Source organism: Cupressus sempervirens, chromosome 7, assembly GCF_028749045.1.
Source record: "Cupressus sempervirens isolate cs-2001-9-10 chromosome 7, ASM2874904v1, whole genome shotgun sequence".
Lineage (NCBI taxonomy): Eukaryota > Viridiplantae > Streptophyta > Pinopsida > Cupressales > Cupressaceae > Cupressus > Cupressus sempervirens.
The window spans coordinates 770,976,807-770,988,024 of NC_143124.1; the positions used below are offsets into that span (position 1 = coordinate 770,976,807).

The 11,218-nt window shown below is 35.1% G+C and overlaps 1 protein-coding gene across 1 annotated transcript in view; it reads left to right on the forward strand.

The window, feature by feature from the left end:
- The window catches only part of LOC149549593 (putative mitochondrial adenine nucleotide transporter BTL3), an 80,567-nt gene extending 71,729 nt beyond the window's left edge, over positions 1-8,838 (forward strand). Inside the window, exons 3-4 of the mRNA XM_089792916.1 lie at positions 7,383-7,853; positions 8,381-8,838. Of these exons, the coding sequence (XP_089649042.1) occupies positions 7,383-7,853; positions 8,381-8,449 (540 nt within the window). The 3' untranslated portion in view covers positions 8,450-8,838. The remainder of the gene's footprint in view (positions 1-7,382; positions 7,854-8,380) is intronic.
- Positions 8,839-11,218: the final 2,380 nt, after the last annotated feature.

Here is an 11,218-nt window from a genome sequence, read left to right on the forward strand (position 1 = left end):
GAGACGCAACAACTTTATATATTTCACACTACTACTTGTTTATCAAACAAAGAATGCTACGAAAAAACCAGTGCATAAGGTTTGTCGGAAATAATTCAATAATCGCCTTATCAATCACAAAGGATGAATCAAAATTGTAATTTATTCTCTTTGCCTTGAATAGAAACAAATTAAGATCTTTTCCATCATTAAAATATAATATTTATTAATTCATATTAAAGTGACGCTTTAATATTTTACATTCCTCCTTAGAAATAAATGCATCTCCCTTTACCTTCTAATCGAATATGTCTTGTTACTTCTTCTCCAACTTCAAACCTTATTTATATCTTAAATGAAAAGTCACATTTCTCTTAAATAGATATTACACCTAATTAATTAATCGTATCTTTACAAACTCTACAACCTTTTTTAATATACTTTATTAAGTGAGAATTTTACTCATCATAATTGCATTACTTTAAAACATTGCCGATGGATATCACTTTAATATTTTATGAACCTTTTGTCGTGATATCCTTCAACAGTGTAGCTTTGCACCTTGTGTGCATGTAAGATTACACTCACGATGGTTTCTCCATATCAAAAACAACTATTTCTATATCGTGTAGGTTGTGTTGTCTTTGTGTTACAAACTTGCCATTATTTATCCATAGGCTTCCTTGAGTGCAAATTATGACTAATTTTACCACAATCAATGCTTACAAATGGATGTTACCGCTACTCCTTGGAAGCGGTTCTTTTGAATTTGGTGTTTGGCTTTTCATCGTATAAAGATTCTTCATCTTCTTGTTCTTGCTATCTGTGTGTGCCTGGCCTGCAATGAACACTAGACATGGGCGAATGATGGTTGCAGAAAATTCATATACCTACCTGTTTACTGCAGTTATATAGGATTTTGTGGTTGTTTGTGTTGTTGTTCAAGGGAGCTTTCGCCTACTCTGATGTCCTACCTATTACAGAGAACTGGTGGCTATGAGCCCACACACATTGATGGTTTCGTGGGAGACATAAGAGTGCCAGGGTGGATATATGCAAATAGATATAGGGGTCAATGAGGGACATATAAGGGAGTTGCTCAGAGAGATAAAGCAAGTGGGGGTATTGATAATTTAAGACGAGATTGTTGGTTTGGGTGATTTGCAAGAGGGAAAATGTTCATCTCCAATGTCTACAACAATATGTATCACTCAAGGAATTCGTGAAACAACCTTCAAACATAATTTTTACCACTAACAACAGTTAAAGCATGTAATATCTCTAGAGCAACATCTATATAAAAGCATAAGTGGAGACTCTAAAATCAAGGCTCCATTAGTGGCTCTTATTGGGGACATATGCCCCTTGTGGGCATAATGTGATTTCGGCGACCTTTGGAGGAGCAAACCAAGTGTCCATACTCAGCTTGATGCAAAATTAAATTGGGTGGCCCCAGGCTCCCCCAAAAGTGAACACTAATCCTTTTCTCTACCAAACACGTGGTTCTACTCATGTAACAACCTGTTCCCTCTAGTTATGGTATTATAGTGTTCCTTAGTATAATTAGATTCATTAACAAAATTCTAAAAATGACCATTACATAGCATGTGCTTTTCCTTCATCTCCTTAGTTGGTTGCCCATATTTCAATCTTATATTAGGAACATCATCCTTATGAAAATACTAAATGGTTTTTCTTTATCAATGCAGTCTTTAGTATCTGACTTATGTTTTGCCTTTGAGAAGTCATTAGGTTCATGGTGGTCTTTGCTGAATGGAGGATCCCCATGCATTTGATTAGTCATCTCAACATCTAGATCAGCTTTCTTTGCTTGGATGTCTGCTTATACACAATTTGTTCCATACTCAAGATGTCTTTCGTCACAAGAAGAATTCGAAGATAGCTCATTTTCAGGAGATATTACTTCACTTCTATGATTTTATCAAGAATCTGATTAGATAGAACACTCGGAAAAATTTCATAAGTATTCCTCAACATATTCTCCTCATCATGCCTGGCCGATTCCATCTCATCTTCACATGTTTGATACAAGGATGAAGTAATGCTTGTCTCACCTTCGGAATACCCATCTTCAAAACTATCACCAGGTCTGCTACCTTCATCATGATGCTGATGGACTTGATTGCATAGAAAATCTTCTTCAAATAATGGATTCAAGAACATAGAGAACTCATGCACATCGTTGTTTGCTTCCTTTTCAAACAATGGATTCAGAAACATAAAGAATTATGGCATACCTTCATGAGAGCTTTTATCTGGACCATCAGGTGTTCTATCATACAAGATATGAGCAAATTGTATACTAGACATATCCTTTTGAGAATCATCATCTTCTTGATCAGCAAGATTGATATCTTCATCAGCATTATCTGCTGAAACTTCTCCTGTTCATATACCATATGCAGTTCTATTTTATCTTCACTATTTGATTCCTGAAAGTTATTATCTCCTTCATCTAGTGCCACTTGAATATATGTTAATCCGTTTACTTGTTTACCATTGTGAGAAAATTTTGGACCATTCTTCTCAACAGGTTTTGATATTCCATATCCAACAAATTTGAAATTTCTTCCATGTTCAGACAGCGCCCTTCCTCATTTCTACATTCACCGGTAGTTGCTGTCATACAAGTCTTGTCATGGGTGGGTTCTTCTTCAACTTGGTCCAAAATTTATTCTATATTTGAATCTGGAACATTATTGTGTTCTTGTCTCACTTCAGTATATTTTTCTTCGTCTCCTTCATCTTATTCTAATATCTGAAAGAGGATCTTCAAATAAGGATCAACTAGCAAGATTCCCAACTCTAAGTTTTTCTTTAGAAATTCCACGTATGGAGGCATTATTTCTGATGGAATCTCATCATAAATGTTTGCCATTCTCATGAACAGATGTGCTGAAGAGTCCCTTCAAATCTCTCCAAACTGAAAAAGGCATCAAGTAGAGACATGTCCAGATCTTCTTCCATGTTGCAGCTTTCCTCTTCGTACTATTCATAACACATGTTATCTTCCTCTCTTGCATCATGAAATTTATATAAGAACCATTGTTCAAATTCTTTCCAAGATGAGATACTTTGTGTAGGTAATGATTCATATGTTTGTCTCGCATTGTCTTTTAGTGTCCTGACAAATAGCTTCATCCCCTGATCCTCTGCACAAATCTCATAATCTTCTACGAATGTATAAAACACATCTAAATGTTGAAGTGTTGATTCATCCCATTCTCCATAGAACTTTGGTACAACTTGTGAAAGCTTCGAAAACCATTTGTTAGGATTATAATCAAATGTTTTGAGATCCAATGGCCTAATGCCATTTGGAATAAAAGGTTTTCTTTGAAATGATTTATACTTTTGCAATAAAACTATCTACCATTTACTTTCGAGTCTTCTCCCTCGGCATAGCTACCAACTGAAATCTTATTGAATAGGGTCCCCACCTCTCTTGAGGAATGTATTGATTTGTTGATCTTTGGATTCTCACTTCTAGTAGAGTATACTTTCAAACAAACTGATACAATTTTTTTCTGATTCTGATCAGCGAAATTTGAAATTTTGGGTAACTTAACAATATTTATTGTGAGCAACTCTCCCCAATAGAGTTGCCAATCTGTTGGTTCCCAAAACCACAGATTGGAAATCCAAGAGCTTTGCCAATTCTCTAATAAGATAACTCAATCAGTTTTGGCAAACGAATGGGAATAATCCAAATTCCCTTGCACTTTAGGCTTCGCTACACGTAGGCGGGTAGACCTTCACCTCAAACCTGACCACCCAGTTCAAAGCTTTTCTAAAGCAAATTTAGACTTTATAAATTCTTTAGGTTGGCAAAATCTTAGAACTTGACCAAAATAAAATAAAATGAATGCTTTGATATGATTGAATGTTTATATAATAACTGAGTTGATGCATGTAAGGAGGAGATATAGGAAAGAATTGTTAACTCCAACAACAATTCTAATAATTGTTTCAGTGACTTGAAAGACTAATGCCTTGTTTGTTCAGGCAATAGAGTCAACCACAATAGAGATTATTATGTACAACTTTATGAGACAATATATATTAAAATATTATCAATTACTCCTATACTCTAAATGCAAAACATAACTCTTTTATGCAATTCAATGTTAGTCCAAAAGGAAAAGGAACTTAGCTTCTTCGGTGGAAATCCAATTAGATAGAGATGCATAAACTTTATATATTTCACACTATTCCCTCTTTATCAAACAAAGAATGCTACGAGAAATTCAATGCACAAGGTTTGTCGGAAATAATTTAATAATCACCTTATTTATCACAAAGGATGAATCAAAATTGTAATTTATTCTCTTTGCCTTGAATAGAAACAAATAAAGATCTTTTCCATTGTTAAAATATAATATTTATTAGTTCATATTAAAATCACACTTCAATATTTTTCATTCCTCCTTACAAATAAATGCATCTCCTTTTAGCTTCTTCTTATCGAATATTTCTTGTTACTTCTTCGACTTCTGACCTTATTTATATCTTCTTTATTATGTCTTTACAAATGAAAAGTTACATTTCTCTTAAATAGATATTACACCTAATTAATTAATCGTATCTTTACAAACTCTTCAACCTTTTATAATATACTTTATTAAGTGATAATTTTACTCATCTTAATCGCATTACTTCAAAACATTGCCGATGAACATCACTTTAATATTTTATGATTGCTGTAAGTCTTTTGGTCCTCTGAAGATCAAACAAAATGGGTTTTGATTGCAGAAATGCATTGGAATTGTATGGATCTCTCATTGGGGACCCTTCTCTGAGTAATTTTCCTTAACTATTGCTGAACATTCTGTCATGATCTCCTTTCACAGTGTAGCTTTGCACTCTGTGCGCATGTAAGATAACACTCGCGATGGTTTCTCCATATCAGAAACAACTCTTGCTATGTCATGTAGGTTGTGTTGCCTTTGTTACAGACTTGCCATTATCTATCCATAGGCTTCATTGAGAGTAAATTATGACTAACTGTACCCCGATCAATGCTTACAAATGGATGTTGTCCGCTACTCCTTGGAAACAGTTCTGTTGATATTGGTGTCTGGCTTTTCATCGTATAAAGATTCATCATCTTCGTCTTTATGCCGTCTGTGTGTGCCCTGCCCGCGGTGAGCACTAGACATGAGCGAATGATGGTTGCAGAAAATTCATGTGCGTGCCTGTTTCCTGCAGTTATATAGGATTTTGTGGCTGGTAGTGTTTCTGTTCAGGGGAGCTGATGCCTACACTGATGTCCTACCTCTTACAGAGAACTGGTGCCTGTGAACCCACACATATTGATGGGAGACATAAAGAGTGCTAGGGTGGATATATGCAAAGAGATATAGGGGTCAATGAGGGATTTTCTCAGAGAGATAAGGCAAGTGGGGGTGTTGATAATTTAAGAAGAGATTGTCAGTTTGGGTGATTTGCAAGAGGAAAAATGCTCAGTTTCACATGTCTACAACAATATGTATCACTCAAGGAATTCGTGAAAGAACCTTCAAACATATTTTTACCACTAACAATGGTTAAAGCATGTAGTATCTGTAGAGGAACATATATATAAAAGCATAAGTGGAGACTCTAAAATCAAGGCACCATTAGGTTCCTTTCACTATGTCCTCGTTCTAGATACCCTAATCTAGTATTCTCTTGGCTAGACCTCCAAGTGGTTTGTATGGGTAAATTTGACTAAAGATTTGAAAATAGATTTTTAATTAAATAATGTCAAGAATTATTTATTTAAGTAATGATATAGAATTATTTTTAATTATCTAGATGTAAATTGCTAATTAGTAATTAAACAATTAAATAATTTTTGAAACTTTAGATTAATTAAGTAGTAAGATTATTTAACTAATTAGTGGAAACATTAGATTAATCAAAATATCGGTTGAAGGTGTTGGAAATTTTTTATTGTCTACATGAGTTAGATACCAAGCACACACTTTCAGTCGAGTGCAATAATTTCAGTATCAGAATGTAGGTTCATGCTTATGCTAGAGCAAAGTTTACTTAAATATGGATTGAAATGTTGCATTGAAGTGCTATGCCTGGTTTAACAAGTTCAGTTTGAGGCATCTAGGGGACCATAATATTAAACGTTGTACATATGTGGTTAATCAAATATCCCTAGGCTGCCTACCAAGGCACAAAGATCGAGGGGCATGCAGTTGGCTTGAGTTGCTTGAGTTTACTCTATGTTCACAGTGAAGGGAAAATAATACTTACAAACTTTATAAGAGAAGCAATTCAACAGAAGCTTTGATGCAATGGCACACACAGAATAATAGAATTATTTACTTGCTGTAGAAACCCATTCTAGGAAAAATCCCAGTGAAAATAGCATTCTCTGTTAACTTAATAGTTAACAGTATGAAAAAATATTTCTCACTGGTCTATAACCCTAATAAATGTGTGATTTTTATACTATGTTCCCCCAAGTTTCCAGGATGGGGACGGCAGGGGACAGCGGGATAGGTTTCCAGGGCGGCCAAAATTTTTGCCAATTTTGGAGGGGGGAGATGACAAATGGGGACGGTTATATAACAATAGAGAAAATTTAAAAATATAGAGAATTAAGGGTTTTTGCCACTGAATTTCTTACGTTGGAGGAATTTCATCCTCAAGATTATTGGATTTTTACTTCATACTTAACAAATGAGAAATAAAATATATTATTCTGGATTACCTTTCTTGTCCTTGATTCACCTTATTATATATCCTTTTGCTTTGATAGACATAACCCTTCATTTGCCGCCCTCCCACACTGTTGAGGGTTTAGATGACCAGATCTCGTCTTCAATCTGTTTAAATTAAATATAATTAAGTCTTTTACTATTTCTGAAACAGGAACTGCATGTTTTTGTATGAACACAAGGTACCATTTAGTTGTTATGTACCATCTTTTAGATGTTAATATGAGTTAGCAAGGGACCCAGGATTGCTTATTAATATCTGTAGCATATGACCAGTGAGCAACACCTTCCCATGGGAATATAAGGAATTTAAAATGGTAATTTAGATAGGGGCATTACAATTTTACCCATGCTAAAGCTTCTACATGCCATATTCAATCTTATAGTTGTCTATTGCTTGATAGTTTGGAGACTATGCCTTAGATTCAAAGAACTAACAAACAGTGAGCTATGCTTCAATCATTCAATGTTTTATTCACCACTAGCAAAAAAAGTTCAAAGTATTTTTGACCAAAACTTTGAATTCTGACTCTCTGTATCAAGATAACTGATTCCAATATCTATTGTAAATTTGTACTCCATGAGACCAACACTTTCAATATGGATATATGCATTGGCCTATCATATTTTATATATATAAGGATTTTGTTATGTTCTTGTCTTCAGATCCGCACAAGAATGGTTGCTCCGGGTGGTGAAGCACTAGGAGGTGTTATTGGAGTGTGCCAACATATGATCCAGAGAGAGGGTTTCTTTTCCTTGTATAAGGGTTTGTTACCGGCTATTGTAAGCATGGCACCTTCAGGTGCAGTCTTCTATGGTGTATACGACATATTAAAATCATCTTTCCTTCACTCACCAGAAGGCAAGGCAAGGCTTCGGTTCATAGAAGCTGAAGGAAATGAAGAATCAAATGCTTTGGATCAACTAGAATTGGGTCCACTCCGGACCTTATTATACGGTGCCATTGCCGGTGCATGTGCAGAAGCTGCAACATACCCATTTGAAGTTGTTCGTAGGCATCTTCAGATGCAAGTTCCTGCAACAAGAATGAATGCATTGGCAACATGTGCAAAGATTGTTCAGCAAGGTGGTGTCAGTGCTCTTTATGCAGGCCTTATTCCAAGCATGCTTCAGGTTTGTTTTTTACTTTTTATTTTTCTTTTGTTTAACAATCAATTTTACATGTTTGAGTCGATCTGAAATTCTATGTTTTCATACGCAGTATGCTTTGATAGTTATTTTTATTAAACTAATTTCTTATTATCAAAGACAAAGGAGAACTAATGCTTGTCCGTTTTTATGAAAAAAATGAGGTTGGGGTAATTTGGCCAATGGATTTTAGACTATTTAATTTCTTCTGAAGCTTTGATCTTAAGTTCATAACTTATTGATAAATATTTTCTGGCAATTCATTGGACACTAGCAGGGAACATTGGACATTACTTACATAAACGTTGCTAATTAATTGGTTTTATATTTGATTGCTGGGTTGTACTGGTCATTATCTTCTCTCTATGGTTGGCTTGAATGCTTAATGGCCTGTTCTTGTTTTGCTTGATTTATGTATTTTTCTGGTTTTTAAATGTTATTTCATATTTTGACAATCATGAGTTCACCTGTGTTCTAGACTCTTTTACTAATTCTCTGTTTGAATATTGTAGGTATTACCTTCTGCTGCACTTAGTTACTTTGTTTATGAGTGCATGAAAATTATTCTACACGTAGAGTGATGGAGTTGTGGACTGCAGCTTCTACTTTACCAACCAGCTTGATTCTTAGCAGTGATGATTCGGTTTACCTTAAGATGAATGGAACATTTGTTGCTGAGAAACTTAGCGATTCTCCCTTGTAGATGGTTGTTGCACATTTTATGTAAGGATTCCTTGCACAAAATTGAGATTGCATGGATATTATTATCTGTTTACCATGTAGAAATTGGTACTGTCATCTGATTTTTGGTCTATTGAAAGCTTAGTCCATGATGCATATGCTGTGTGCATTTTCCATGCTAACCGGGTCCAAGATTAATTGCCTCTCGAAATCATGTCAATATTTTGTATACACTTAATAATGTTCAGCAGAGAAAAAAATTTAATTGCTATTATTTGAACTTTTATAAGGACTCGTCAGATTATTTTATATTCTGTGATACTCAACTTTTTGCTTTTTGTGTTAGTGTAAGGATAGAGGTTTCCGTCACAAATTTGGATGAATGTTTTTTTTTTTTTGTATTAATTGAAGTTAGTCAAACCCAAAATGCTCAAGTCTCAGAAATTACTCTGTCCTGATATATCCCTCACAGGGTCATATGACAGTGAGGGCAAAATTCAATGAATAGAGTTCTATGAACTACAACTTATATACTGAAATGCACTGTGCACTGTGTCTTGACAGTGAATGCAAAAACTGAATTATACTCGAATAGATATGGAGTGACTAATAACTGTCTTCGAATAGATATGGAGTGACTAATCATTAAATCTCATAACCCTAGTGTGAGGTCTTCACCTTCATTTTCATGAACATTTTGAAACCCCAAGTCATTCCCCAATGTGAGGACTGGGCATATTTTGTGGTGTATCATTTGGAAGTACAGGTATCTCTTCAGAAAGGGTATGTTGTCTGACTTGTTAAATGGCTAGTGCATTGCATATTTGATCTCTGCTCCATTGACTTCTACTTTACCATTCTCTTATAATTTGACAAAGTTATCCTTGGACACCTCCAGAGTCATAGTTACCTGCATAGAAACTCTGAAAAGTCCAACATTGTAAACATGTCTGCAAGTAGACTCAGTGAGTGCTCATTTTGTACCTTGGAACCTTTACTCATTCATATGTTTCCAGATTTTTCCATAATATTTTTGTTGATAAATAAACCAAAACAAATTACTTGCTTTATCCAAATGGTTTACAAAACCACAGAATTTTTTCCAATTAATTTTAGTTTTTTCCTTTATCACCCCATCCCTGCAATTCAGAATACGAGATTCCAAACGACTTTAGCATAAAAATTCAAAGCATATATGCTTAATAGATTCATGTTTCTTACAGATATTGCAAATATCGAAATTCCAAACTAAAGAGACCATATTACAAGGTAATCTTTGCAGAATTAGAGGCCACCTGAAGCATGCTTTTTAAGGTTCAACAAGGTTAAACCATAGAAACTTGATAATATTAGACGACAGCTTGTTAGAAAATTTAGATTCCAGCTACTATTAAGGTCATCGATGCAATCGGTTTCATTCAAGGTTTTATATACACTGATCTGAGCCATCTATCCACTTGGAAGACTCGAATATTAGTATTAGGTTCATATAGCACAAGGAATTTAAGCATAGTGTAAGCTCCTCTTATGGTGGTATAAGTTATCCAAATTGAAAGAAGGAAGTTCAAAATCAGTGCAAAGAGAAGGCCAAGATCTCAACAGACTATTGCTTAGGACATTACTAAAACTTTTAATGCCTTGTTTGAACCAAGACCTAGCTGAACAGCCTTGAAGCAAAACAAGTTGTTTTTGCGTTCTATAATTCCACCTAATAGACCCAGAAAGGTGAACCTCATTATTGACAAGATCTAGAGCCTCAGAATTGTGGATCCTGCCCCTGATGTACCATGTTATCTGTAAACTCTTGAAAACATTAGAACCTGCAGGGATACAGAGAATTTGTTGAACAAAATGTCACAGAAGGGAAGTTGTTTCCATGATCTAGCTTGTTTTGGAACAGCTTCCTGTATATTATTTCTCACTAAAACCTTCCAGGATTCATTCCCTTCCAAGCCTTCAACGATCCATTTGTCAGCCAGGGCAATCCATTTTAATAATCTTAGTCTTAAAGTCTCCTCCAGTCTTCTCTATACAGCACCAGATCCATTTGACTGCTTGCTTCATTTTTTCTTTTCCATCAGACCATAGAAACTCTCTGATTGTCTTCCGGATTTGATTAATTGATAGCTGCTGAATGACCAAATGTAAGAGTAGTACTGACTGTAAGAGGAGAGAGTCTTTGACATACATGGATTCTTCCTGACAGGAAATCATATTGTCTATTCCAACTGTTCTGATTTCATGTTTGTTTTATTATTCTAGCAAGAAAATACGTTTTCTCTCATTATTGCCTTGTTATGAACATTGGTCCTTCAACTTGTAGAGGCAGCACTGATGTGATGCAAATTCCCACCATAGGATTACATAAACTGTAAGAACATATAGTTCATGGTTTTAACATTGGCCTATCCTATTTCTGCACAAGAGAGCATGACACAAGTTTCTATAGGTTCTATGTGAAGCTCTGGAAGTTTAGTTTTGATCCCAACTCTTTCTTGCGAAATCTGTTGGAAATGGTATGATCAGAGGGTTACTGCACTTAAGCCATAGCCTACTTGATGCATAAATATCTGCTCTAATCATATCCTCTTCTCTCCTCAGCTCTAGTTGTACACCCATAAAGTGCTTAATCTTCTGATGGTGAACCTGGAATGACCAAGGTTCCTTGA